This window comes from Maylandia zebra, linkage group LG8 (genome assembly GCF_041146795.1).
Source record: "Maylandia zebra isolate NMK-2024a linkage group LG8, Mzebra_GT3a, whole genome shotgun sequence".
Taxonomy (NCBI): Eukaryota; Metazoa; Chordata; class Actinopteri; order Cichliformes; family Cichlidae; genus Maylandia; species Maylandia zebra.
The window spans coordinates 19,151,910-19,179,676 of record NC_135174.1 but is presented as its reverse complement, the minus strand read 5'-3'; the positions used below and the strand labels follow the sequence as shown (position 1 = coordinate 19,179,676).

Sequence of the window (27,767 nt, the reverse complement as noted above, 5' to 3'; positions counted from 1 at the left end):
TGTTAGGCTAGATTCCTGTCTGTGGGCGCAGTATACTTCAGGTTGCCACCATGTCAACACAAGTCGCTCTTTAATACCTAAAGCAGTGGCCTGTAACAATAAAATACACATTTAACTCAGCCTGTCAATTTTCCAAATGATTGCTCTTAAGCTCTGGCAACAGCGCGCATTCCCCAGGTGGTCGTACAGCAAGTGGGGCAAAATAAATAGATAAATAAAAAAGGAAAGGAAACTCCTGTTTCAGCTCTTTATTGATGGAAATGACTGTTGGGACAAGAAGTTTAATGGCTCTACAGTAGCACATAAACACATCCTACTTCTTCAGTGAAGGGATGTGTTAAGACTGTTAACTCCACTCAGAGTCATGTTTCTAACATGCTGCAATGACGATGATCTTTTACGATTCTCTCAATGAAATGTACAGGACAAGCTGGAATATGTAAATTAAATAACACGTGTTTCCAACGAATACAGAATTTGAAGCAACTGTAAACATAATTCTCTATGTGCACATTGCTGCAACCTTGTACACAGAATATAAAAATACCTATTGACATTTATAAAATGGAATAAATTAATCTAAACAAATACAAATTTCAGCATCTGTTTACTACATATTAACATCAAAGAATTAATATCAAGAAAAGGTTGTTGCACTTGGTCTAAGTCTAGTAGTTTACACTGAATGTGGACTTCTTAAAAAACCTATACATATATTCAACAGTAAACATGAGCAGTTTGGAATAATTCTTCACAGAGAAATGTATCACAGTAACACTCCAGGTAATTGGCAAATGGAACTATGTTTAAGACAGCTGGATAAAACTTTATTCTAACTTTTTTGGCTGATAATGTCATTTCCTTAAATGCATATTTTCTAGGAAATAGCAGGCGATGTCATGAGTAAAGACACAAGATTCGGTGTATGTCGTTTATCTGAAAAGGAGCCATGAATTTCTGTTTCAGTCTTTAGTAATGCTGTCAAAATGTCAGCGTGTTATAAAGGAATGCAGAAAATTGAACAAACATGATGACAAATTATGTTTTTCTATATAACATAATATGAATCTATACATATTGCTTTAACAGTGGTCCATACAGATACATACATACATCGTTTTTTAAAACTCAAATGTGGGATATGAGGAAAAACTCAAGAATCCAGATCCAGATATCTTAATTGCACAGTTTCCTGTAAAGGTTTAGATGCATTTTTAAATGAGAATTTATTTCATAATTTTCTTGCTATCCAAACAGTCTGTAACAGATGTCATTGTATTGTAAAATCAAACTGGGATGGGGCCTTTTAGAAACTCTGCAGGTTTTTTTGTTTAAAAAAAGACAATAAAAGCAGGTTAGGAGCTAAATCCTAAAATGTAAAAGGATATGGCTCTGTGTATTCCATCAGGCTTTGTGCGGCTCATATTAGGCGTCTTTTTCGCACACCGCCTCAGTTGGCAACTTGACAAAGCAGACGAAAGAACACTGTCTGTGTCTAACAGTACTGCTGCAGGCTGCTTATTATCCGATCAGCCTCTTTAGCACAGCAGGTCTAGAAAAAGGCCAGCAGTACTCGTTGGGGACCGGCCCGTTGACATTGCACTCAAAGAAGGAGAACATGGGGAACCAGATGCGAGCTCTCCGGCTCTGCTGGTAGGCCCGAGTGTTAGCTAGGGTGTGGTAGTACAGGAAGAGTCTGGTAGTGATGTAGAAGGCTATGAACACGTCAATGGAGTAGTGTTCATGCGCAGCCAGGATGAAGAAGATGCCGAAGAGGTTGAGCACCCAGGACAAAGTGTGGATAAAATTCCAACTTCTTGGAGTGTCTGTGTAAATCAAAGACGGAAGAGCGTTACTGAGCACTTTATGTGATTCCATTCTAAAATGTGGCACATTGTTAAGTCTGTTAAAGTTATTTTCATTCACATATTTAATGTAAAAATATTTTTTCTGCTTGTGGCTCATCTCAGGCACAAAGCTCTCAGCCACTCCTACCTGCTATTCAAGCTTTTTGTTTAAATCAGAAAGAAAGAAGGGTGGCTCTACAGGAGGAGGAGCTGAAATGGCTTGCTACAGACACTGGAACTGAGGATGAATCATACAAAGTTTCTCTAGCAGAATCAAAGACTAAAAATATTTCAATGGAAACAACTATAATAGGTTTATTATTAATTTTCAAGAAATACTTGCAGTACCAGTAGCGGACACTGGGTGGCAACATAGGGACACCTTCTCCAAATATGGCTAATCTATGTCTGCTTTATCATTTACTACCACTATAGGGTTTATTGTACTGTGTACATAATAATAGTGCTCTTTAGACTTGGATTGAAATTAATAAAGCAACAATAATTTTTTTTAAATCAAGTTTTAATTATATAGGACCAATTCACCCGCCCTATGCATTCCTTGAACATATATGCACATTTAAGGTCATGTCATGGTAAACCTGACTCCCAAGTTTCCACACAGTGTTACTGTTGGCCAAGGTACTGCCACCCAGAGCAAGCATCTAATATGACAGCATGTTTAACAGGATTTATAGAAGGTAAGGGCCAAGTTCAATAACCTCAGTTTTATCTGAATTTAGAAGCAAGAAATTTGAGGTCACCCAGGTCTTTATGTCTGTAAGACATTCCTTAAGTTTAACTAAGTGGTGTGTCATATCTGGCTTTGTGGATAAATAAAGCTGGGCATCAACTGCACAGCAACAAAAATGTATGTTATGCTTCAAATGATACTGCCTAAGGGAAGCATGTATAATGTAAATAGAATTGGCCCCAGCACAAAGCCCTGTGGAACTCCATAATTTACCTTATTGCGTGAAGAAGATTCCCCATTTTACATGAACAAATTGGTGTCTATTAGGTAGATATGAGTCCAACCACTGCAATGCAGCATTTTTAATTCCTCTAGCATGGTGTAATCGCTGTAATAAAATATTGCTGTCGGTAGTATCGAAAACTGCACTGACATTTAGCAGGATAAGCACAGAAATAAGTTCACTGTCAGAAGCCATAAGATGATCATTTGTGACCTTCATTTATGCCTTATTGTGTACTGTGATGAGTTCTGACACCTGACTGAAACTCTTCAAATAAATTAGATCAGTTAGCTGTTGGCTAATGGACTAATATGGTTTGGAATCCATTAACCTGGAAACATACAAATTCTCTCACATGTGTTAGTTAATGTCTAAAATGTTTATTTACTTACAAAATGAGGGGTTTTAGGGATTAGTTTTGAAATCATTGATCATTTTCCAATTATAATTCCAACTTATTCCAAGGCCTTTTCAACTCATCTTAGCACAAGTGTGTTTTCCTCCTCACAGAAAACAGAAACAGAAGCTACTCACATTCTGTGACAAAGAAGTTGAGCATGGTAAGGACCACAGTGTGGCCACTGAACATGTAGTCGCCACATGTGTGAACCCCTGTCAGTGTCATCCCAAAACCGCTCCAGATGGCCACAGCTCGCTGTAGTTTGGCCCACATGTCGCCGTACATCTAGAAGGAAACAGGCAATACTCTAATCTTGCAAAGAGATCTGATACATGAGAAAAAGAGAAAAAAGATGCGTTACCTTTCCTGAACACTGCAGGTGCTGTCCTGGAACAGACAGGGAAGTGACAAACATGGTGATACAGCGCAGCATGAACACCGTCCCCATGAGGCTGCACATCCGCCGCAAGAGAATGGACCTAGAAGTAGTGAAATGTGAGTTTCCTGTGCTACTGACAGGCTCCTGGGATCGTTCAGAGCACCTACTGACCTGTGTTTATGGAGCAGCAGAACCAGCATCCAGATGTTACAGAGGATCACTCCACATGCCTCGGCCATGGCGAATGCCCAGGGTATTCTAGGCACACTGCGGAAAAGGACAACATCAGTGCTGAAATAACAGATTGAAAGTGAGCATTTATAGCTGATGTCGCTTAACATCTTACAACAAACATGACAGAAAAATTAGTTTGGTGTTTTGGTATATTAGTTTTAATAAATCATTTCAATGCATATAGATGTTATCTCCCAAGATATCTCTTTTGGAGATAATTAACTAGCCTGAATAATTTGCCTCAGTGTCTTGCCAAACACACACTGGAAATTCCTTGAAATAATCTCTCCTGGTAAGTTTTCATTTCATGAAAAGCCCAAAGCTGGTCATAAACAAAAGTAGGTCACCTTATAAACAATCCTCGAAGGTCTTTTTGAACCTCAGCGAGCACATCAGGAGTATATGAGGACAATAATAGAAACACGCCATAAGGAATTAGGGCAGTTATAATGTCAGCGATTTGGTGTGATACTCAAACATCATCGTTTGTAATATTTCAGAGGTGATTAACGTTTTGGTTGTAAGAAAATTTAAGAAAGCTCTTGTGAGCGATCACACCCACCTGTCTAGAAAAATATCTGGGAGCGGAGGGTATGTGCGCATGTCAGGGACCCTCTCGTGCACAATGACCATGACGAAGGATGTAAACCCAAACACGAACACCACATAGACAGAGCTAAGCACTGTCTTCCAGTACTCGGGATCGAGGCGCCGCATCTGCTGCTTGTACTTTCCATTAGTGTACTGGTGATACTCCTCTCCCACTGGTGCTGTGTCAGTGCTGTCGCAGTCTCTCCCCGGGTCTCCGTTACACAACCAGTCCAAACTGCCTCCGGAACCGGTGGGAGAGTGGCCATCATAGGGAAGACCCAGCTCCTCCAATAAATCAATGTTCTGTTTCTGAAGTTTCCGAATGGAGACCATTAGCCGCTTGATGTCCCCCAGCACCTTGAGCTCCAGTGGCGGCGAGCGGAGGTCGTACTCACTGAGGGCAAGCAGACTGGTGCCATCCAGCCGGTGTTTGTTGCACAGCAGGTCCACATAGTCGCAGAAGCCCTCTTCCTTCAACCACTTGGCAACGTGCTTAGGTGTCCAACGACGGACACTCAGCTGGGTCATTTCCTCCTGACACCAAAGGCTAAAAAGAAGAACAGCCACATTTAAGTTCAGCAGTATCAGTTCCTTATTGGCTTCCAAAACACCATGCAAAATAATATTCAGGATTAGTTTAAGGCACAGTTTATTTGCTCTGAATCAGCAGTAGTAACTTTAAAGACACTATGCAAGACTGCTGCGCAGACAGAAAATACATCCATTTTGTGACAAAATTATAGGTGATAAACAAATTTAAGACAAATCCTGAGTTACACAGGAAATCTGGGTAATCACAACTTATGCAGTTATATGACGCAAGTACTGGCAAGGATTTCCTATGGCACAATGGAAACCACACCCTACAATGTAAGTGAAGGAGCAGCTACATGTTATCCCAGGCCAAACAGTCAATTAAATCCTAAGGTATTATTGTCCTAGTCACATTAAAAGACATTATGACTATTTCTAACTTCATTATTAACCGAAATAAACGCTGCCTCAACAGTCTGCTCCTTGGACTGACAAGAAAGCAACACATTTCTGTGTTTTTTAATAAAAAATAATTTAAATAAACAGTCCAGCAACTACAGTCGACCTGCAATAACCCATATATTTAACCCATTTAAATATATCACTGGCTAGCATTTAAATCGGGCTTAGAAGCTCTTTGTATACTCCGAAGTTAACTTATCTCAGTATTTTGTCAGGCAACTATCTGGCCTATTAGTATGTAAAGACAAATACGCCAGAGATAAACGTGAAAGCATCCACATGCACCCCTGCCCACGGGGCTAACTCAGCTTAATACTAAAGACTGCTAGCTCACTGGTGCTAGCTCAATCAATGCGTGCGCTTTGCGGTCACTCACCAGCTCTGAGATGTAACAGAAGATGACACAGAATATATCTCTCCGGCTAACTAACGAAGTGACATCTCACAAGAATCAGAAGAAATCTTATTAGCATTTGCTTTAGTGACACGAGTTTGCTGGACATCATTACGCCCAGGCTTTGCGCTAGCTAGGAGTCCTGTTGACAACACAAGGCGGTAATGTCCAGAATAGCGGCGCACGCTAAAAGAAAACGCGGAACAACAGTGAAACAGTGACACTCTATGGTGAACAGGTGGTACTACACCGTTCTTACGTGTGAAATCGTATGACCAAAAACATTAAATAGAGTTGTAGTTATTTGCTAGGAGACATTAAACCAAAATTAGTTGGGGTGTATTTATACCCCAGTTTCTATACATGTGGCACTCTGTGGATTAGATAATATCCAAAATAGATTCAAACATGTGTCCTCAATTCTCGTTTTTTAATTAATTAAAATGCATGCTGTACAATCATTCCACCGTGAAAAAAGAACACTTTAAAGAAATCATTCAAAACCCCAAAGGACAATGACAATAATGAGCATGATGAGTGTAAACTTCTGACCACAACTATATGTATTTTTGCAACTGATAAAATTAGAAATTATGAGTTGACATAAAATGTACTTTAAAAAAAACATTTAGAGATGTACAGCTGGCCTACATTCAGAGTAAGGTAGGTCACTGTTTTAATTTTAGAACAGCAACACCTGTCCTTGTCTGTGGCTGCCAGCGTGGTCTCAGTGAAGGTTTAACAGTTTGAAAATAAATGTTGAGAGAATAAATCATACATAGGGATATGCATGTGGTCAACAATGAACAATCTGCAGGAAAATAGTGCAGCTTCTCCTGCCTCTCCTTCTGTGAAAGACCTTGAGAAGATTTTGTATGGAGGTAAAAGGTTTGGTAATCATGTTGATGAAGTTTGGCCTAACCTGTTCATTGGAGATATGTAAGTCTTTAAAATTGTTCTTGATGGCTTATACAACATAATCAGCCTAGATCAATTACCAGTTAGAAAGACTGATTGCTTTTTTCTTTGTAGGTCAGTGGCTAATGATCGCTACAGTCTGTGGAAGCTGGGAATCACCCATGTTGTAAATGCAGCTCATGGGAAGACGCACTGTCAGGGGAGTCACTACTTCTATGGATCCACCGTGGATTATTATGGAGTGCCTGCAGATGACTCACCGTCTTTTGACCTCTCTCGATATTTCTTTCCCTCTGCTGAGTATATTCATAACGCACTTGACACGACAAGTGGTAAATACCCATCATGTTTAATGTCAGCCTCCGCCGACCTCTCACTCGTCTCATCCCTTATCGACCACATGCTTTATGCTCACCGTGATATTTTTCTTCTCCTTCCTCTCCAGGTCGAGTTCTCGTCCACTGTGCTGTTGGCGTGAGCAGGTCTGCCTCCATCGTCCTGGCCTACCTAATGATCCACCACAATTACACGCTCCTAGATGCAATCAATAAGGTCAAAGAGCGCAGGTGGATCTTCCCAAACAGAGGATTCCTTAAACAGCTTCGTGCTTTGGATATGAAACTGCAAAAGACTTCATGACCGCTTCAAAAAATAAAGATCTTCAAATGCACATAACCTCAAAACAGCTTTTTCTCCAGACAAATGAGAGACTTGATGACTGTGTCAGTTGAAGGAAATGCTGTGCTTTGACTTTAATCAGTTTGTTTCAGGAATGGAATCTAATCAAATGTATTTCCCCCACAACTCTGGCGCTGTGTTTGATGTGAATTATGCGGCATCTCTATATAATATCGACCCGCGTCTTAATAGGAGATCAATGTAATGAACTCTCCTCTGGGCAGAATCAATTTAAGGGACTGAATATGAGATATTGTTTTTATTTAACCTTAGTGTTGTGTTGAAGAAGCTTTTATCCAATGTGCTGCAGGTGAAATTAATCTGCAGTGTGTTTTCATTTTAAACCTATTCATTTTTTATTTTTTTTTTTGGGGGGGGGGGGGGGGGGGTTTCTTGGTAAGTACAAAAACTTACATAAAACTTTTATTTTGAAACAACATAACCAGTACACCATGGAAGCCTTTTTTTTATCAGTATATTAGCAGTTCTCTTGCAGATGTCCTAAATTTTATTTTGTTACCACAATTGTGATTTGGGGTAAAATGTCTCCAAAAATTATTGGATGAATTGAACCGAAATTTGTCCAGACACTGTGATCCCCTCAGGAACTTTTTATTGTTGACTCTCATGAACTAATGTCATCAGGTCAAATCCACAGTTCTTCTCAAGTGGTGCTTCATGACTAAGTACCTGTAAACAACAGATTAACATTATCATCTGTTATCTACAGATGAGACATTCGTGACTGTAGCAATGCTTACATATTGGACCAAGGTGATGAACTTGATCATCATGAGGCTCTTTGATCCTGTCTATACTCTATCTTTGAATGTGTTCTTCATTTAAAGTTGTTGCTTCTGTCTTCAAATCTCCAGCTGATTGTTTTAATCAGTTCCACTAATAATAATACTAATAAATTAAATCATAATCATTATTTGTTGGCACAAATGGAATACTATAAAAGTAAAACATTATATAAGATGGTCATGGTGATTTTTTAATAATATAAAAGTCACTCCTGAATCAAATGGTAAGCCGTCCAAGTGTTTAATTTATATAATATATGTATAGATATATATGTTTCCCGGCAAATTTAGGTTACTCATGTTGGTTTGCTAGCAACATTTTTTAACAGCATTAGCTAACTTCTTCGCTAATGATGTTAAAATGCTAACTGAATGCTCAGTCTGGGCGATACAAGACCTATCTAGACCTGACAATCATCTATAGAAACAACAACAGGTTTTATTTTAGAAAGTGAAACCTTTCAGCTAATAAGGGTAACTTTGCTTTCGGTTACTCATGTTGGTTTGCTAGTAACAGTTTTTAACAGCATTAGCAACTTCTTGGCTTATGCTAACTGAATGTGCAGACAATGTTGATCCTTAACCAACACTGTTATGATAATGTAGAAACAACACCAACATGAGGATTCAGCTAATAAGGATAGCTTCACTTTTATTGCCACTAGAAGGTCAAAGAGCCACTGCACAGACATTATGTTGGTCTGTTGCCACACTCCTGACTTGCTAAGCTAGCTAAGGAATGATAAATAAACAAAAACACTGTTAAGATTAGCAAGTCAAAGTGATGCAAAATGTCAAAGGACAAGACAAAAAAGGAACACTAAATCCTTTGCTAATGGCACATTTTCCTACATGGCATCCCTGTCAAGGGCATATGTGGACACATGATGAAAGGACCCTGGTTAAATGCATCCTGGAAAACCTCACAAGAGATTTTAGCAGATGAATTTCCATTGTTATCACATTAAAAAAAACACACACACACATCTTAAAATCAAGTGTTAGCAGGATCAAGGTTTTATTTTCTGGCATTTCCAGCAAGTGGTGGCGGTTTCATTATCTTATTAACGAGACAAAACACAGCAGCCTTCCCGTGTCTCTTCAGCATGTATCACATTCCTTGCAGCTGATAATGGGGAAATCTGTTCAGAATTTTGCACACCTAACTTTTTTGCACATTAGAAGAAAGAAAAAAATAAATAAAGATTCAACCTTGCCTCCGAGTCTCAGGTATAATGGGCTCCCTCCATCCCCGCTGGTGATGGCTGTGTGCATCAAAACCTAGCAGGCTGGGGAACTTTTTCAGATAACACAGGTCTTTGGAATGTGACAATGTGCTTTGGGTTTCCTCCGACGAAAGTGACTATGCAGCCTGACAGTCTTTTGATTTCAATGGTCTCTTAGCAAGAAGAATCCTCTTCACAGATATCCTGAATCACCAACGGCTCAGAAACATCTCCCTCTACATTACCGCTGTTCTCGAGAACAAAAGCTAATTTTTAGTGTCTGGTAAATTGTCTGGAGCTCATTCTTAAGTGTCTCTTGTAGAGAATAACTATTCTTAAAATGGTTGTAAAAGAGCTTCTCAACCAGAAAGCTCAAAGGGGAACAAACGCACAATCGCACCATGCTTGTCAAACTACTCTTTCTCTAGCATTTATGGATCACATTCTTAAAGTTTCACATACATATTCAGCTGGATTCCCCCCCACATTTTCACACCACTCTAGAGTCTTCAACAAGGAGAAGCAGCACTTTGAATTATCAATCAATAACCGTCTCCAGGTTAAAAATGACCCGGAGACATTTATTGACTGATTCTGCATCCAACATTGGTACTGGTATTCAACAACACGCCACTGCACCCACATTTTACATACACATTCATGACTCCGAATGAAGAAAAGTCATTACATTTCATGGTGCGAGGGAGAAGTTAATTAGTTTTTTAAAGCTAAAATGGGTGAAATTGACCTGCAACATAATAGAGGAGTTAAAATAGACATTTGCACAGTATGAGAGGCTGTTTAATGTCATGAACAGCCCACAGCAAAGCTCTTTTCTCTCTCTTTTTTTTTTTAAATTTCCATTTTGCTTTCACATGATATTTGTGTCAGAGCGTAAACTAGCTGCATGAAGCTGTTACCCTCTTTCTCTTCTATAACTGCCAAATTACACTGGACTTTCTGTCACACAGCATAATCACTTCACTCAAACATTTTGCCCATAATTACATTTAGTTATTGCTCGTTTATGGCATGATTCATCTGTTTGAGGCTTATTAAATCTCAGTCCCGCCGTGGTGTGAAAAGTACAAGCCCCGGCTGCAGTGTTTGTTGTTCTGCCCTCTGCACGAGTAAGACTACACGCTAGGTTATGTACTAAATTGGGTAACTGTCCAGTGATAGCAGATAAACACCTGCTCGTACACATCATCTTGAGCCGGAGAAAGACGGGGAACCGCTTTAAAACAACAAACATTTGGACCAGTGATCGATCCAAGACAAGGGATTTGGATTTTAAAATGTCAGCGCTGAGAAGCAAGAGAAAAGAATATCTAAGTGTGAAGGATTTGCAGAAGCTTTTGGACTCTTGCAAGCTGCACCTCAATCAAATTGACGAAGTGTGGCCGAACATATACATAGGAAATGTGTAAGTATGTACTTTTATTTCAGATGATTCGGTTGCCTTGCAAAGGCTGTTTTCTTTGACATAACTGCTTCCACGTATTGTTTCATTCTGGCATAAAAATCATTGTGCTGTGATGCGTAGAGTTCCCATAAGTCTTGAACCTCTTTCTGTCTCTTTGTCTTGCTAGGGCAGTAGCCCAAAACAAGGCTGCCTTGCTGAAATTAGGTATAACTCATGTATTAAACGCTGCTCACTCCAAGCGAGGCAGCATAGGGAACCAAAGCTTTTATGGCAACGACTTTGTGTATTGTGGCATTCCAGCAGATGACTCGACACACTTTGATCTGGATGTTTACTTTCAGCCTGCAGCCGATTTCATTCACAAAGCTCTGAAGTCACCTGATGGTAAGACTCCTTGAGGCTTTTAATATAGTATTACAAGTGCTACAGTTTTCCTTTCTCAAATCCCTGTATATCACATCTTTTATTTAACTCTGCAAATCCTTATTACAGTAAAGCCACTCATTCCACTCAAATTCTCCCACCACGCTGTCCTTTCAATGTCACCTGTCAGCACAATGTAAGACAGCTTTAAGTGTATTTTCAGCCAGCTGTAATAATAAGAGTCTTACCTTGCAGAATTTAGGTATATAATGTGACCATGGCTCTTTTCAAAGAAGCTATCAAGCAGCGGACAGGTTGGGATTAAGGAGACAGTTGGGCCCAGTCTGCAAAGGGACCTTAAATGAACAAAGAGTGAATTGTAGGCACTATTTTTAGCTCGCAGCAGGGAAAAAGAAAGACCACAGCGTGAGACGGGCAGTCATGTATGATATTAATAAGTCTGAGGCTTCTCGCTAATCCTTTCTTCACATCCCTCCTTTCATCTTGCCTGTTCTTCAGGGAAAGTTCTGGTGCACTGCATCATGGGAATGAGCCGGTCATCGACCTTGGTTTTGGCATACCTCATGATCTACCATCATCTCCCACTCAAACAGGCTCTGCAGAAGCTGATCCAGAAAAGAGCCATCTACCCCAACAGAAATTTCCTGGCTTTGCTGTTGGATCTGGATCTTCAACTGACAAAGAAAAAGAAAACATGTCGGATCCTGTAGTGAAAAGAGGCATTTACATCTTCAGCCACAAAGCCACGAGGTGGTTTCTGGGAATAACGATGCCAGCCAGTCTGTCGGTGCAACCGTCCAGACTGAAACGTTTAGACACATCATCGTGAAATTTGGTTCGACTGAGTGAATTTCTGTCGACTCAGCTGTCCACATCACTAACAGAGATCAAAGTTGCACAAATCACACAGAATAAACTATCAGTGCTTATATGTTACTGAAATGCCAAACGTTAATGGCAGGAGACAAACTCTGTACACTCATTAGTCTTTACTTTTATTATGATGAGGTTCACCATTCTAAACAAGCTCAGATATATAGATAGATAGATAGATAGATAGATAGATAGATAGATAGATAGATAGATAGATAGATAGATAGATAGATAGATAGATAGATAGATAGATAGATAGATAGATAGATAGATAGATAGCAAAGTTTCATATTAAAGGAGATTTTCAAATGTTAACATAGGCCTATACAGGCTCATAAAGATTACATGCTACATGATTACAAGCTAAAGAGTAGCAAATAAACATGCTAATGTTAGCATACCGACATCGTATTGTATATGCCCGCGGTCCCCAACCCGTGAGTTGTTTGGTACCGGGCCGTGAGAGTTGAGGCTCAGGTGTGAAATTTATGGTTCTCAGGGTTTTTATCAGTTTTTATCGTTAACTCAGTTTCCCTGGATCTTTTCCCGTGTGTTATGAATAAATATTCTTTTTTTGGTATCGGTACTGGTTTTATTTTGTTGTATTTATCCGCGACACCTTAAAGGCCGGTCCGTGAAAATATTGTCGGACATAAACCGGTCTTAGGCATAAAAAAAGGTTGGGGACCGCTGGTATATGGTAGATCCTAATAGCGTGCTAGCTGTTGTCAATAAGCGTGAAACTTTAGGTCTGATAGTAATATGATAATACTTGAATACTACAGCATGTTAGCGTTGAACTACCTCACATTTTTTATATTCTGGATCAAACAATCATTCTCCAGGCTTTCTGAAGAGAGAGGGCATTGGCTGCTTTTTCATTCATTTTCAGTCACTGAACCTGACCATTTTCAGAAGAAAGTATTTTTGGGGGGGGTTAGGCACTGTGTTACTAGCAGCCTGTTGCAAAACTAAACAGCCAGTTCCCATTTCTTTAGTTGATTCTGGCACATTTTGACAGATATAAAAGTTTTGCACCAACAAGGTGTCTCCCAGGGGACTGTTAGCCAAAAACTTGACAAATCTGAGCACTGTGTGCAGTGTGTGCTTAAAAATGTGATTAAGTGAGGTGAAAAAAGTGGCAGGCACGTATCTACATGAGATGAACAGTATCTGAAAGCCATGTCTCAGGTCTTAGTTGAAGGGTGGCTGTCAAGAAACTATTCTTAAGAGATGAAAACAAGCAGAAAAGACTTGGTTATGCCAAATTACACAAGAACTGGACTGATATGAGCTGCAACAGGTCTAATGGAGTGATTATTATTTAATCATCAGTATTTATAGAGGAGGTCAGGAGAGAACAACAACAGTGAGTGTCTGCATTTCAGCCAATATTATCAATATTACCATCAGCATGTCACTGATCCTAAAAACACTACCTCCGATGTAAAAGCATAGCTGGATAGAAAAAAGACACAATATAAGTCACGGATCTGCCTCTTCAGAGCCTGGACCTCAAGCAGAGCGGGATCATCTTGACAGAGAACAGAATAAAGGGCAGCCAACATCCAAAGAAGAGCTTCAAATGTCCTTGAAGCAGCTGGAGAACTATTCCTGAAGACTACTTAAAGAAAATATTAAAAGAAAGTTTATCTGACTTAGGTTGCGTTAAAGAAGAAAATGATGGTGATAGCAAATACATTTCTCGTTAGAATTGTACAAACTCTCTATGTATGTTTATACATGTATCAATAAATTTACCAATTTTGTTTTTCCTATCGAAAAATACAAAATGAGAGGTGGCTCAAGGGTTTCGCACAATATTGTTCATGGACATTTGAGCCCAACGAAAGCAGATGCTGGCACGAAAATAGCTTAATTATCTTTCTCCAAATCCAGTGATCTTCATTTATAATAGACTAAGCTGCATCATCTCCTCATTAGCCTGCTAACTGGGATTTTTAATGCAGCGAGGTTGTTGGTTTTTTTTATGTCTTAACAAAAAGAGAGTCTGGTTGCAGAAATAAATTTAATGTCAAGTAAAATGACAACAGGGCATGTTTACAACACTGAGACAAGTCTTTACTTCTCATTCTTGTAAGACGTTTTTTCTTCTACAACAACAGAGTAGACCAAATGTCTAATGGAACATGTTTTGCAAAGCATAACATTTTAGTAGAGTCTCTAGGTAACTCAGAAAAGAGGGAATCAATCAACAGCATCTGTTCAACACATCGCTGTTCACAGCGTGTGAAATTCATTTGGTGTATTTGTCAAGGCAGTGCAGTTGATCACTGCTGTGCATGAAAAGGTTTCAGGTCTTTTGATTGCCCATGAAATCAACTGTAGAGGCAAAGGTACACACACATTCATCTAGCTTGACACCAATGATTTCGACCTGTTTTGAATTATTATGTTTCTCTGAATCAAACATTCACAGTAAGCAAGAATGTACAGTATTATACACAGAATTATAAGTCATACGTTCAATTTCTAGATATAGACTTTGTCAGTACTTACAAAAACATACAATAAATGTAGACATTTTTACAAAGAAATGTTTGTATTTGCTCATCCATCTATATTTGTGTCATTTTTCTGCAATATAAATATATATTTTTAGCTTTTTAAAACTTCATCAGAGTGTCAATATTGTGGGTTTATTGCAAGTTCCCATTTTTGCTGATATAATTAAGAAAAAAATCTCTGCTATCACTTAATTGCACCAAGAAAAAAACATAATCTATACTTTTTTTTTTACATCGAATGACCGAGTGTTGATTCAAACACAGTTCAAAGTGGAAAAAAAGCTCAGGGAAGTCAGGTTTAAACTCAGCTACAAGCAGCTCTGATCTAATTTTCTTGCTATTGAAAAAGCCGTGTCCTATCCTCCCTCCTGTGCTGGCAGCTCGGGTAACCTTTAAGGAATGCAGAATATGGTGCCAGAATTATTTTGGGCTGAGATTCAGATGTTAAAATAGCAAAAAAGGTTGCAGGGTAGATTACCAAGGAGAACACAGGCAGTTGTGCTGTCGACCTACATGTAGCTGTTGTACAGAGAGGCCATGAAAAGCAACGTTTCCAACCAAGGCAAGTGTCAACCAACAATGTGTGCTTACAAAGTGATTACAGATAAATGTAGGCGATGTATATTCATAAGTGTGTGGATTTATTGCACTGTATAGCTTTATTTGCAAGATAAACATGTTGACAGAGTACTTGTGAAGTAGTATTCACTGTGATACTGCATTGCCTGACGGATTATGATACTTTCTTTTTTTATTAATTGGCCCACAAATCCAGATGAACCACATCTGAAAGGCTAAAGAGGGAAGTGTAATTCATAAAACCACCAAGAAGAGGCCCAGAGGAGGTAAAAAGCCATTTTTATTTGCCCTCCATGTTAACCGCGGGCACTTTCCCATACATAGCATCTTTAATTACACAGAAGTGGAGCAGGAAGGACAGGTTAGCCTAAGGGGAGAGGGTATGAAAGCAGTGCTGCAGCTCAACATGCGCACCAGGGAAATCAGTTCTCTGCCCCTGAGTGTGGGAGGCAGGAAAGGGTTGTGCTTATAGATCAATGAGGAGAAAGAAGAGCCTCCAGGTACGCGAGGCGCATGTTGTACCTGTGCAAAGACACCATTTAGCTCACACAATCGTATGCATGAAGCTTACACTGCGTTAGATGCAGCATTTCCTTCATGCACACGTGTTCTGTGTGACACACACGAATGCACATGCAGGGATGGATAGAGGCAACATGATGTTTGAGTAAACCTCCATATGTCACACCAGCGAAACAAAAGGTCACTAAAACAGATTTGGTCTCAATGACTCATCCCTGTGGACACGACAAAAAGTCTCAAAACCCTGAGAGCAACATTATGTCTCCACACGCGGCGAGAATGCAAATAAGAAGCTCGGCTGCTGTTAGTTTCTTTTCGATAACAATGCCTACACATCGCTTGTACGTCCACAGCCTCAAGCACAGTCACACACCTGCCTAAATGGATGCTAATGCATACAGTTTGCATAGTACGAGTCTCTCTAGAGCTCAGTGTGTAAATTGTAAATGCACAGGTTAGACTTGCCTGCAGCAAATGAAAAGTGGTTTATAGGCATTTTTCTGCATCTCTGGAAATAAATAAATCTATCCAGTGCTGCTATATAGATACAATAATGAGAGCATCATAAGGTCAGCTTACAATCACATGATCCTTTGCTACTGTGGAATGTGTTAATTGTCATAATTGCAGTCTGTATTTAAAGGCTACAGACCTGTATATGAAACCTGCTAATTAACGATCCTTGCTATAATCCCACGCTGCACTTAGCAGTCGTTTCTCGGTGTTTCCTAAGATGATGCGTACATTTCAATTAGGCATTTCAGTGGAGTTAGTTGGTATTCATGGGCAATGCAGATGAACCCCGAAACTCTTTGAGCATCTTTCTTAAAGTTTGAAGTATAGTAAAGGGCAAAGTGCAGTAAAACATACGCTTTTATTGAGTTCTCAGTTTTTATCGCGGTTCAAATTTCAGGGCAACGACCACTTCTTTTCTTAATGAAAGGTTGTAAAAGCAGAAGTGGAGAATTCAGACATGCCCAGAGGCCTCAGCTGCCTGGCGAGCCCTGAGGGGGCAGAAGGCCGGTATGAAACCCCCCCAGCTTCAGAGCTTCAGAGACTGATGTGGACAAAAAAAGGGACCAGTAACCATCTGGATGAGGTTCATCCCGGGATCTACATCGGAGACATGTGAGAGTGACATGTTACTGAAATGATTCACTATGGCTAATGTGTTTAAATATAATTCCACCGGCTTTTGTAATAAAGTAATTAAGTATTCTCTTAATTGGGCTCAGATTGTGAGTGCATGTGTAATTAAAGGCACCATTATGATTTTTACATTATTGAAATTGATCTTTTTTTTATAAAAGCACCTGGTTATCACACTAATGCGCAAAACATTAACAAGCTTTCATCACAACTGTATACACAGTCATCCAAGTGCTAATGCCCATGTGAATAGTGTGTCGTAGCCTTATGCTAACATGCTAACATCCAACTTTACAATAATAAAAGTAGCTGTTTTATGAATACTGTTTTGTAGCATACTGTCTATTTTTATTTTTAGATACATGGGCAGTTTTTTGCCTTCATCATAGAATATTTAGGTACACCTGCTAATTGTTAGCAATTATCTAATCAGCCAATCAAGTGATAGCAACTTAGTGCATTTAGGCATACAGACATAGTCAACAAGACCTGCTAAAGTTCAAGGTGACCATCATAATGGAGATGAAAAGTGATTTAAGTGACTTTGAACATAGCATAGGACATGCCAGATGGGCTGGGCTTGTGATTACAGTACCGTCTCTAGTTTTGACAGAGAAAATATTCTGTGAGCGGCAGTTCGTAGGGAGAAAACGTCTTGTTGATCAAAACAGTTAGAATATAGAATATAATGGCAAGAGCGCTTTTAGCTGATAACAAGGTAACAGTAGCTCATTACAACTAAGGTATGCAGAAGAGCATCTCTGAACACATGACATGTGGAACCCTGAAGGACCACAGCAGCAGAAGACCACACTGGGTGACACTCATGGCTGCTATAAACAGGAAAGCAACCCTTCACACAGACTCACCAATATTGCCTGGTGTGATGAGCATCAATTTCTGCTGCAACATTTGGCTGGTGGGGTCAGAATTGGACATAAAAATCATTAGAAGCATAGATCCATCCTGCCTCGCATCAAAAGTTCAGGTTGTTGGTGGAAGTGTAATGTTATGTCTCCTTAAATACCAAATGAGAATTATTTAAACACCACAGGCTACCTGAGTACTGTTGTTGACTGTGTCCACCCCTTTATGACCACAGTGTACCCATGTTCTGATGGCTGCTTCCAGCAGTTCCCTGCACTCGGATGACCTCCACAGTCACCGGATCTTGATCCAATAGAGCACCTTTGGGATATAGTGAAACATAAGATTCACATCACAACATACTCTTTACTTTTCATATCATGCATGAAGGGATCTTGATTAAACTCTAAGAAGGATAAGGTAGGGCATTTGACAGATATATTATATGCATTACTATATGTGTAACCACAGAGGAAAAAAATACCCCCTTAAAGGGCAAAAAACAGGGACTGCGTCTTGTGCACTGCACTGTGCAGTCTCTCTGTATCATTCATAATAAAATGTAATATTATAACAATTCAGTTAATTAACCTAATGATCTACATTTTCCCCCACTGCCTGCCATCTTCCTTCTTCTCCTCGAGTTAGCTTTCTTTGCATTATCCTCATCATTTGTCTCGTTTGATTGCAGAGATAATTGTAATTTTTCCCTTTAGGTACGCAGCCAAAGACAAAAGGACTCTCCAGGCTCATCGCATCACCCACGTGCTTAATGCAGCTGATGGGAAGTTCAATGTGAACACAGGGCCCAGCTTCTACCGAGACACCGCCATCACTTATCATGGAGTCGAAGCTTTTGACATGCCATCCTTTGACTTGAGTCCCTTCTTTTACCCAGCGGCCAATTTCATCAAGAGCGCTTTGAGCTCTCCCACAGGTGAGGCGCTCTCACAGCGCTCAAGGTATCCTTCATCGTTTTCACACATTAACTCGGGGAAGACGAGCCAAGGCAGAGAAACATTTGTCAGTCAATTCCCATTTACAGCAGACCCCAGTTGTATCAGTCATTAAAATGCAAATCAAACACTAAACATAATATCAAGCTAATATCTTTCCCCCATGGTAATCTTCTCATAAGCTCAGACCTCGGCCAGGAAAATTGGTTTTAAATGGATTGCCCTGGCAATTTGTAAGCAACACTTTTATTGGACATGGAAATTACACAATTATGTTTGTGGCCTGTGCTTTCCTGGCCCGTTATGCAAAGTGAAGTCAGTATCTGACATGACAGTAATAAGATGAGGCCTCCTTCTTCACATGCTGGCTGATCGGGGGCTCCAGTGTGTGGCGGGGCCTACAGTAATCCCCGGCAGAAATACACAGAAGCCAAGACAGTTCAATTACGCGCTCCTCTGCGCCCTAATCCTCAGGCCTGATAAGGAACCAGGGATTACCGTGTGTAGAAACATTTGTTGCAACATTGTTGAAAACTTTTAGTCGGGAGTAAGAAGTACTCCTCCCTGTGATGTGCACGGTTTTTAATCCACAGAGGAGTTACAAATTAGATATTTAGAACAAACTTTACAACAATAATCCACTGATTGCTGTAGGCTGGTGGGCTGCTGCGTTCTGAAATGATCCACAGGAAGTCTGATTTTCTGCCTTCTGACTGGCAGGTAAAGTCTTCGTCCACTGTGCAATGGGCCTCAGCCGCTCATCCACCTTGGTTCTGGCTTACCTGATGATCCATGAGAACATGACTCTGGTGGACGCCATCAAAGCTGTGGGCGCCAACAGGAACATTTCTCCCAATAACGGGTTCTTGGAGCAGCTCCGAGCACTGGACACAAAGCTCCACTGCCAGGGATTATCCAGGAGCTTCAACGGGCGGACGTAAAAATAAAATCCTTCGGCCCATAAATTTGGATAATATTTTTGACCCCTGTCCATATCTGAGTGTTAAAAAGCTATTACAGTGATAATGTTTTTGTAATGAACAGGTACTTCAGCTGTATTTAAAGGGCTTCAAGGTAAGAAAATTTAATAACCTGATGAAGAGTGATTTTTAAACATTAACAATTAAGTTATATGAACAAAACGTGCTTAAATTATCAGCTCAAAATACCCAAAAGTATGACACAAAAGGACGACTGTGAGGTTTTAAGGTTACAAAATCAGAATTAACACAAAACACAAAGAAGATTACATTTGTGTTTAACTGTTGAAATTCTTCCCCATCTGTGCCTGTGTCTCCTGTCTGCAGTCAAAGCCTTTAAAAAGCTTCAAAACAGTTACATTTGTGTTTGAGAAACTACAGAAAAGTTACTGCACTCAGTGAGTTATACAGTCACAGATTACACTACAATGTTTACTTGACAGTGAGTCATACAAATGCTACAGTTCTTGCCCTTTAACAAATACAGTCAAATACAGCCCTTTGACTGGGCCATCGCAGCACTTTCATTCTTTTCTTTTTCAGCCGTTTGAATGTAGATTTGCTCTTGTGCTTGGAATCATTGTCTGGTTTCAGCCAACCTTTAGCCATCAGACAGATGGTCTCATATTTGATTTTAGAATAATTTGGTAGAGGAGTTCAAGCTCAGCTTAATGACTGAAAGGTGTACATGTCCCGAGGCTGCAAGACAAGCCCAAATTATCAGCCCTCCACCACTGTGCTTCACAATAGATATGAAGTTTTGTGCTGATATGCTGTGTTCAGTTTTCTGCTGCAGTGGATTATGGACAAACATCACCAGACATTGTTCCACAGGTTTCCAGACAGAAAAGAGGTTTTCTGCTGACAGCCTTTCTAAACACTTTTGTTCAGCCTTTCTTCAAAATTTGCCTTCATGAAGTTTAACATTTACTTTCCTAACTGAGCCCTGTGGAGTCTGAGACGTAAATCTTGAGTTTCCTGAGGCTTCCCCGAGCATTGTACCGAATTTGCTGAGAAGACTGTGGCATTGTGTTAACACAAGCCTGCCAAAGCCCTGCTTTTACAGAGGCGCTTGCACTGCTGATGATCAGTTAATCAAATCCATTTGATTAGCAGCACCTGGCTGCTGCCCTGACCTCGTAATTCCTATGAAAACAGTCAGTGTGTACAGAGTTTTGTAAATAGTTTCTTCTTTCTTCTTTTTTTTCTGCCCGTCCAATATTTACTACTGCACCTGTAAAACATCTATTATTTTGTTTAGTCTATATAATATGGAATGCACACACAGAAACGTGAGGAATTTATTTTGTATTTTCATGAACTTTCTTTAAAACTTTTTTAAAGTCAGACTTTACCATCAGAAAACTCAGTTTTCTAATGAAGTTCATGAAATATGATGGAGAGTTTAAAAGCAGCTGCTAAATGTACGCTTTCCTAAAGATTGTCTTGTCAACAGCACAGTGTGGTTCGCTTCTCTCAGCAGTTTAAATTATCCTTAACATACTGACTCAGACCTTCACTCCAGAAATTCAACTCTCAGTATAGCTTATATAATCTTTGTGTTCTTCATAATGACAGGAGCAACCTATGCAATCAAAGACGGGACTTTAATAGTTTGTTGACGACGACATCAGGCAAAATAGGAAGTCATTCATTTATTCTCGTCAGATGATTTAAAATAAAGAGACACAGCAACACCATCTGCAATAGCTCAAACTGTGGTTTGAGCTCAAACTGTGGTTTGAGCTCAAACTGTGGTTTGAGCTCGTTCAGCGTGGCAACCTGACATTAATTCCCCACCATGTTTTGGATCACTTGCACTATTACAACCATTAAAACTGCAACGGCTCAGTAGTCGAATTTATCACAGCACAAGCAGCCTGGCTTCTGTCACAGTCATCTGAGGAATAAATAGTCCACACTGCTTGTGCCCAGTCTCTGGTATGTTCAGCTGTCTCGTTCCAGTGGGGCTCAGCCTCAAAACAACACTGATATCCAGCTCAGATGTAAAACAGCGCGAGCCGCACCAGTAAGGTTAGTATTCGCTGTTGGTTTGTCTCAAAAGCCTGCAGCAAGAAACACCAGCAGGACAGCAGTAATAATCAACATTTGCATCCTGGAACATAAAGTATCTTGCAAAGTTATTTATCTATGTACTGAGTTGAGTGAAAGTGATAATTATATAAAAACACTGAGGTGAGAGAGATACAGATATGACCTCAAAGGAGGAGCCAAAGTATCAGACACCACCCACCTGCGATCTGCTCAGCCTTCTGTTGAAGAACAGACGCCCCACTGGAGCTGTCAACGAGGTTTGGCCCAACCTCTACATCGGAGATGCGTAAGTGACATTCTCACTTTGGGGGCCCCTAACTGCAATATGGTGATCTGATTGTGAAACTGTCGCTGCAAACAAGTGTATTTGGCCAACTGATGGGACAAATATAAAATCTGTACATTTGAGTCACCGGTGATGCATTTACACACATATGCTTCCGGAGCTGCACACAGGCGAGAAAAATTGCTAAAAATGACATTTCTCATAGCCTCTCCTGTGTCATTTACAGAGCTGCAGCTCGGGATAAAACCCTGTTAGCAAAACTGGAAATAACACACGTGGTGAATGCTGCAGATGGCCCCCAGCACATTGACACCGGGCCAGGTTTCTACGCAGACGCCAGCATACTGTATCACGGAGTAGAAGCACCAGACTGTAAAGATTTTGACTTGAGCCCTTTCTTCAGTGAGACTGCTGATTTTATTCATGGTGCTCTGAGCCAAAAAGGTACCAGTCTATTTTAGCAACACATGACAAAATAAACACATAAGGATTGAGCTTTAATAATATGTTACAGTCCAACACATCCTAATATAGAAAAATGATGCATCATCAAGCTGAAAAATGATAAATAATAATGATATTTTATGTTTTGTTGCACATATTTAAATGCATGAAAACATAAATAATTGCCTTTGCTTCTGGGTCGTGTGCGGAGACTCCAGCTGCTCTCTATAATCTAAAATAATTTCACAATGTTTTATTATTTTTAACTTTTATTTTAAAAATGTAAGGCTTCTATTTTTCCCCATTGCACAAACATTTAGAAGAACAATAATTTGAAATAAAATCAATTTAAAATGGTAAAGAGAGTTAAAGTTGTGAGCAGTTACTACAGGGACACGTAAACACTATTAATGCTATGACAGCACCTGTGTGTGTGCCATCATATGTCATCATTTCTGCTGTGAAAAGAACCTTTTGTGACTGTTACACCGTGAGCTGAGCCCACAGTTGTAATTAATCCCTTTGTTGTTTGTGTTTAACCCAACGAGCCGCAGAATTCGCAGCTTATTTTAGAGTCTGCCTTTTGTCCGTGCAGGGAAGGTGCTCGTCCACTGCGCTCGGGGAATCAGCCGCTCGGCAGCTCTTACGCTGGCCTTCCTCATGATCAAAGAAAGGCTCACACTGGTGGAGGCTGTGGAGGTTGTGTGCCGGCACAGAAACATCCTCCCAAATGTTGGATTTCTGAAACAGCTCCGCGAGCTGGACTCATCCCTATTCACGTAGTAGAGCACATAACGCCAAAAAGGGGACAGTTTCATAGTTGGCATTATCTGTGCAGATGAAATCGTCCTGGTGGCTCCATTTGGGTGGCTTCGGGCACTCGCATCTTAAGTGAATTAAAGCACCATGTAATCCAACTTGGCTTGATGGGATTTTGCTTAGCTTAGTCAAGCGATACATCAGCATTCATAATAGCACACTTAAACACACAACATGCAGAGCACAAAGTAGAACTGACAGACAAATGTTTTGTCAGGTGAGCGATCAGCACAGACAGTCTGCCTGTCAGAAAGGGTTTGTCAACACTAAAATAAAGTTAGCTGAAAGTTAAAAAGACTTCAATCCTGTCATGTTCGGTTCATTTTTGACACAAACGGAACCTCATTGTATTTGAGACAAGACTATTTCAAGCCTTATTTTTTAATCTCTTTGTGTTTTTCACACTACAATTCTCCATTTTACAAACCAGAATCCATCACTCCAGATTTCTGGGTGATTTCTTTTTTTCTCAGTTTTCCATAATTGAAACGTATGAAAGTCAATTAGCCCACTCATGCATGAGCTGTGTAATTGATTGCTTCAAAAGCTCATATTGTAATATAATGCTGTTTATGATTAGACTAAATTTTAAAATATTATATAATTTTAATAAAAATGAATGCACAATTACTGCTCACTATGGCGGACTACACAGCTCAAACAGTGCCATACACGTCACAAAAAGTGATGGTTCTTTGCTATTATTGTTATTAATAATAAACTACTCTTTATTTATTAACAATAGTGTTTTATATTGCAAGATAAACACCCTTCAAAATGACACACATTAACCCGATGAGCCACAGATCTCTGTGCAAGCACTTGGAGAAAGAAACCTCCTTTTTAAGAGGAAATCATGGACAAAACCAGTTTGTGGAGAGCAGCCATCTGCTGTGACCAGTCAGGATGAGGGAAAAGTAGTAAAATGTAGCAAAAGCATATCCGTAGAGAAAAATACAGTCATGACATTGGTCCTCCCCAGACCTCAACATTATTGAAGCAGTGTGGGATCATCTTGACAGAGAACAGACTAAATAGCAGCCAGAATCCAAAGAAGAGCTTTGAATGTCCTTCAAGAGGCCTGGAGACGATTTGACAAGAAGACTTTCTTAGATTGTTCAGACTGTGTCAAAGACTAAATACCAAATACTTTGACTTTGAAGCTCATTGGAATTCCGTTTTTGCCTTAAATACTATATTTCCATGTATGTTTGCACGTTTCAGTGTGCAAATGTTTCACTGCACGCAGTTCCCATTTTCAATTTTCAAGTTAAAAAAGGAAGGCATGGCTCAAGACTTTTGCACAGTACTATATAACATTCCTTTATATTTCGATAACCCTTGATTAATTAAAAACAAAAAAAAAAGCTGTTGTTTATTGTAGGAACAACAACAGAAGACAAATCATTTTGCAAAAAGTGTGTGTTGTGTTTGGGGTAGCCAGACTTTTCTGTGACCTGCAAACTCTGTGGGGGCCAGGGCCACCCTTGGCCACCTCTTATCTCTGCTCCTGATCACTGGCACAAAGTGCTACAGACTTTAGATCTCAACAGACTAGGGCAAATTACAAAAAAAAGCAAATATTTGTGTTATATTAATCTGTATTATATTCAGATTTTAAATCTGAACATCTTCCTCTCCACTTCTTCATACTTGACCTGTTCACCGGTAAGGCAAAGCACGCAAGGAGCTAAATGTGCAAAAAACAGCGGCATGGGCCTTTAGGCTCACGTCTTAAGCGCAGCACAATCAAGATCAAGACCCCTGCTGTACTGGAACAACACACAGACAGTGCATGCTTATAAATAAACAATGCTCCACTTACTTATTCACATTTCTCAAAATACTGCGTCCTAACTGCTACAATCCAGTGACGTACAGTTAAAACTGTGATGTGTCTAAAGAGTCGTGATACAAGATGACAAAAATATGCCAGCGTGCTTTCTGAGCATGTATACAGATTCAGGTCAGACTTTGAAAAGAGATGAAACACTGAAGCCATCTTAATAAGAGATGCTCTCCAGAGCTCGCTGGGAGACAGATGCTGTCAAAATAAAAGGAATTGGATATCACAGGTTTAATGATTTCACTGTCAGAATGAATGATGGCAGAGTAGGAAGATATGAGGGAAAAATAAAGGAGTTTGATGGTGTGAAAACTCTGTCTGACATGTTAGCAGCTTCATCTAGCCATCCTGCAATACAGCCATCATCACACTCTCACTTTGGGGGCTTGCATTTAGATCACTGAATGGACTGTGCATATCATATAATGGGGAATCAAAGACGTGTGCCATCTTGCGAAAAACCTCATCTGTCTAACAGTCTGACACATTTCAGTTCTCTTTTGGCCCCCCGAGAGGCTCCAGAAGATGCTGAACATCCTTAACGGGTGTTGTGAGGCTTCGCTTACACAGCTTCTCCCAGCGTCTGAAGATATGCAGAAAGGCTAAGAGAGACTGACACAATTTCAAGGACTCGCTCGTACGGTTGAGCAAAAGCTCAGAGTGCCCTGTTTACTCCAGTGAATATGGGTATCCTTTGGCAAGTGCAAAGTTTGGATAAGCACAGCTTCCTGCCAGCAGCAGAGATTAAAGTTGTGTGTTCAGAAGTGGATGGCAGGGACTGGCTGGGTGGAAGTTTTCCCCACAGGCAGAGAACGTGGCAGCAAAGGTCAGAGGCCCGCCACATCACAGCCCTAAAAATATCCTCTGCATTTGATGCCCGTCACAGAGCGGTTATACAATCTGTGCCCTGACTTGAGCCTGCCAGAACTAAAACCTTACCATGTTCTGCCTTCAAGGGCTGCTTCACAACCAGCTGCCAGAATGATGAAAACCGAATTCCCGGGAAGAAAAACGAAGGACTTCAATCTCCGGGTGAGTGCTGCTGAAGATGCATGTGAAAAACAAAAAAAGCAAAAACTGTGCTTTTTTTATGACAGTAGTTTGAGGGGTGGAGGAATATAAGAAAAAATAAAGAAGCAAGTGTGGCATTTCTTTTTCTCCTTAAGCAAATAAATCATGTGTGAGAGGAAGCCACGGTAAGAAAATGGCTTCTCGCGAGTCGAAGACTGGCACAAAGATAAATGTTACTCGGGCAGCTGAAGAATCCAGTCCAGTGGATGATTATTCCACACCTGGGGGCTATGAGTTGGAGAAAATCCTCAACCGAGGGAGTGTGGCTTACACTCATGTCAACGAGGTTTGGCCTAATGTCTTTATTGGCGATGAGTAAGTAAGAAAAAGGTTTTATAAAAGCATAAAATGTCTAAACTGAATAAAAATAACAGGATTAAAATGATACTGACACTGGCTTCTTGTAGGGACACTGCAAAGGACAAGTACACACTGAAGAAGCTGGGAATTACGCACATCCTGAATGCAGCAGAGGGGACATGGAACAACGTGGACACTGGAGCTGGCTACTACAGTGACATGGACATTGTATACTATGGTGTAGTAGCAGAAGACGTCGCAACCTTTGACCTCAGCCAGTATTTTTTCTCCGCTGCCCAGTTTATTGAGAAGACACTGAGCAATCCTCAGAGTAAGACAGCTGCACAGGAAAAAACTAATATTTTGGCTGAAAATTGCCTAAAACATGCCGTGAATCTGTTCTCCGATTCGTCTGCAGATAAACTGCTGGTGCACTGCGTGATGGGAAGGAGTCGGTCCGCCACACTTTTCCTCGCCTATCTCATGATCTGTGAGAACATGACGGTGGTCGACGCCATAGAGCACGTAAAAAAACGCAGGCGTATCATCCCTAACTGGGGCTTTTTGAAGCAGCTGCGAGAGCTGGATCAGCACCTCTTGGAGAAAAGGGGGGAATCTGCAGGGGAAAGCTGATTGTGTGGCTGATCAGTCTGAGACTAAAGTCAGCGGAGACTAAGTCATATCCCAGCCATTAAGACTTCGTCATGCTAGGAGTTACAGCCATGTGAAAAAAATAAAGTCCTATTAAAACTAAGTACAGCTTTACTGCTTCCATAGGAATAAAAGTAAAGTCAGGGGTAAGTAGCAACCAGGTGCTGCTAATCATCAGCAATTTGAGCACCTCTATAAAAACAGAAGTATGGGCGGTTTGTTGGTCTGGAGGCATTCAGCTGTGCGTTAACACAATGCCAAGGAGGAACGACATCAGCAACTGTTGCTGCCCATCAATCTCAGAACAGTTATGAGGCTTTTTTCCATGCAACCTAAGAGTCCATCATTGTACAGTGAGAAGTATTGTTCACAACATCTTCCTGGGAGCTGATGTCCTGGTAAATTCACAGACATGTCAGAGAAATTGCAAACAAAAACCTCGAAGAGCTAGATCTCAGACTCTGCAGGAATCCATTAGCATGTTAAATGTCAAAGGTCTTGACAGTTTAGTTAGAAAAAGACTAAAACTTTCTAAAAACACTGGAACAGACAAGAGCAAAGTGGGGATGTTTGGTCATAATGCAC

At 40.3% G+C, this 27,767-nt stretch overlaps 6 protein-coding genes across 7 annotated transcripts; 5 read left to right on the top strand and 1 right to left on the bottom strand.

Moving 5' to 3' along the window:
* Window positions 1-233: 233 nt before the first annotated feature.
* Window positions 234-5,988, bottom strand: samd8 (sterile alpha motif domain containing 8). The gene is made up of 6 exons (XM_004561271.2): window positions 5,801-5,988; window positions 4,400-4,975; window positions 3,775-3,870; window positions 3,586-3,703; window positions 3,359-3,509; window positions 234-1,826 (listed from the first exon to the last, which is right to left on the bottom strand). Exons 2-6 carry the CDS (start codon window positions 4,954-4,956, stop codon window positions 1,522-1,524), a joined length of 1,227 nt encoding a protein of 408 aa, XP_004561328.1. The 5' UTR covers window positions 4,957-4,975; window positions 5,801-5,988; the 3' UTR covers window positions 234-1,521.
* A 598-nt stretch (window positions 5,989-6,586) lies between these two features.
* LOC101481966 (dual specificity protein phosphatase 13A) lies at window positions 6,587-7,758 on the top strand. The gene is made up of 3 exons (XM_004561342.3): window positions 6,587-6,757; window positions 6,851-7,068; window positions 7,182-7,758. The coding sequence occupies exons 1-3, from the start codon at window positions 6,609-6,611 to the stop codon at window positions 7,373-7,375; spliced, it is 561 nt and encodes a 186-aa protein (XP_004561399.2). The 5' UTR covers window positions 6,587-6,608; the 3' UTR covers window positions 7,376-7,758.
* A 2,879-nt stretch (window positions 7,759-10,637) lies between these two features.
* Window positions 10,638-14,747, top strand: LOC101465490 (dual specificity protein phosphatase 13A). Its single transcript, XM_004561272.5, has 3 exons — window positions 10,638-10,872; window positions 11,039-11,256; window positions 11,755-14,747. The coding sequence occupies exons 1-3, from the start codon at window positions 10,745-10,747 to the stop codon at window positions 11,964-11,966; spliced, it is 558 nt and encodes a 185-aa protein (XP_004561329.1). The 5' UTR covers window positions 10,638-10,744; the 3' UTR covers window positions 11,967-14,747.
* A 372-nt stretch (window positions 14,748-15,119) lies between these two features.
* Window positions 15,120-19,695, top strand: LOC111500331 (dual specificity protein phosphatase 13B). Of its 2 annotated transcripts, none has more exons than XM_023153692.2 (5): window positions 15,120-15,219; window positions 15,433-15,502; window positions 16,702-16,886; window positions 18,491-18,711; window positions 19,451-19,695. In XM_023153692.2, the coding sequence occupies exons 3-5, from the start codon at window positions 16,732-16,734 to the stop codon at window positions 19,669-19,671; spliced, it is 597 nt and encodes a 198-aa protein (XP_023009460.1). In that variant the 5' UTR covers window positions 15,120-15,219; window positions 15,433-15,502; window positions 16,702-16,731; the 3' UTR covers window positions 19,672-19,695. The 2 variants fall into 2 exon arrangements, with proteins under 2 accessions (XP_023009460.1, XP_023009461.1); XM_023153693.2 differs by having other exon boundaries at window positions 16,672-16,886.
* Window positions 19,696-20,366: 671 nt separating this feature from the next.
* On the top strand, window positions 20,367-24,331 carry LOC101465783 (dual specificity phosphatase 29). The gene is made up of 3 exons (XM_004561273.6): window positions 20,367-22,051; window positions 22,278-22,495; window positions 23,091-24,331. Exons 1-3 carry the CDS (start codon window positions 21,924-21,926, stop codon window positions 23,276-23,278), a joined length of 534 nt encoding a protein of 177 aa, XP_004561330.1. The 5' UTR covers window positions 20,367-21,923; the 3' UTR covers window positions 23,279-24,331.
* Window positions 24,332-26,043: 1,712 nt separating this feature from the next.
* dusp29 (dual specificity phosphatase 29) lies at window positions 26,044-27,285 on the top strand. The gene is made up of 4 exons (XM_023153695.3): window positions 26,044-26,192; window positions 26,327-26,546; window positions 26,639-26,862; window positions 26,950-27,285. The coding sequence occupies exons 2-4, from the start codon at window positions 26,365-26,367 to the stop codon at window positions 27,162-27,164; spliced, it is 621 nt and encodes a 206-aa protein (XP_023009463.1). The 5' UTR covers window positions 26,044-26,192; window positions 26,327-26,364; the 3' UTR covers window positions 27,165-27,285.
* Window positions 27,286-27,767: the final 482 nt, after the last annotated feature.

Coding starts and splice junctions, on each gene's coding strand:
- samd8 (XM_004561271.2), bottom strand. CDS start 4,956: ATGACCCAGCTGAGTGTCCGTCGTTGGACACCTAAGCACGTTGCCAAG. Junction 3,871..4,399: donor CCAGATATTTTTCTAGACAG/GTGGGTGTGATC, acceptor CCTTTTCCGCAG/TGTGCCTAGAATACCCTGGG. Junction 3,510..3,585: donor ACCTGCAGTGTTCAGGAAAG/GTAACGCATCTT, acceptor GTTTCCTTCTAG/ATGTACGGCGACATGTGGGC.
- LOC101481966 (XM_004561342.3), top strand. CDS start 6,609: ATGTGGTCAACAATGAACAATCTGCAGGAAAATAGTGCAGCTTCTCCT. Junction 6,758..6,850: donor AACCTGTTCATTGGAGATAT/GTAAGTCTTTAA, acceptor TTTTCTTTGTAG/GTCAGTGGCTAATGATCGCT. Junction 7,069..7,181: donor CGCACTTGACACGACAAGTG/GTAAATACCCAT, acceptor CTTCCTCTCCAG/GTCGAGTTCTCGTCCACTGT.
- LOC101465490 (XM_004561272.5), top strand. CDS start 10,745: ATGTCAGCGCTGAGAAGCAAGAGAAAAGAATATCTAAGTGTGAAGGAT. Junction 10,873..11,038: donor AACATATACATAGGAAATGT/GTAAGTATGTAC, acceptor TTGTCTTGCTAG/GGCAGTAGCCCAAAACAAGG. Junction 11,257..11,754: donor AGCTCTGAAGTCACCTGATG/GTAAGACTCCTT, acceptor CCTGTTCTTCAG/GGAAAGTTCTGGTGCACTGC.
- LOC111500331 (XM_023153692.2), top strand. CDS start 16,732: ATGCCCAGAGGCCTCAGCTGCCTGGCGAGCCCTGAGGGGGCAGAAGGC. Junction 16,887..18,490: donor GGGATCTACATCGGAGACAT/GTGAGAGTGACA, acceptor TTTTCCCTTTAG/GTACGCAGCCAAAGACAAAA. Junction 18,712..19,450: donor CGCTTTGAGCTCTCCCACAG/GTGAGGCGCTCT, acceptor TCTGACTGGCAG/GTAAAGTCTTCGTCCACTGT.
- LOC101465783 (XM_004561273.6), top strand. CDS start 21,924: ATGACCTCAAAGGAGGAGCCAAAGTATCAGACACCACCCACCTGCGAT. Junction 22,052..22,277: donor AACCTCTACATCGGAGATGC/GTAAGTGACATT, acceptor TGTCATTTACAG/AGCTGCAGCTCGGGATAAAA. Junction 22,496..23,090: donor TGGTGCTCTGAGCCAAAAAG/GTACCAGTCTAT, acceptor TTGTCCGTGCAG/GGAAGGTGCTCGTCCACTGC.
- dusp29 (XM_023153695.3), top strand. CDS start 26,365: ATGGCTTCTCGCGAGTCGAAGACTGGCACAAAGATAAATGTTACTCGG. Junction 26,547..26,638: donor AATGTCTTTATTGGCGATGA/GTAAGTAAGAAA, acceptor GGCTTCTTGTAG/GGACACTGCAAAGGACAAGT. Junction 26,863..26,949: donor GACACTGAGCAATCCTCAGA/GTAAGACAGCTG, acceptor ATTCGTCTGCAG/ATAAACTGCTGGTGCACTGC.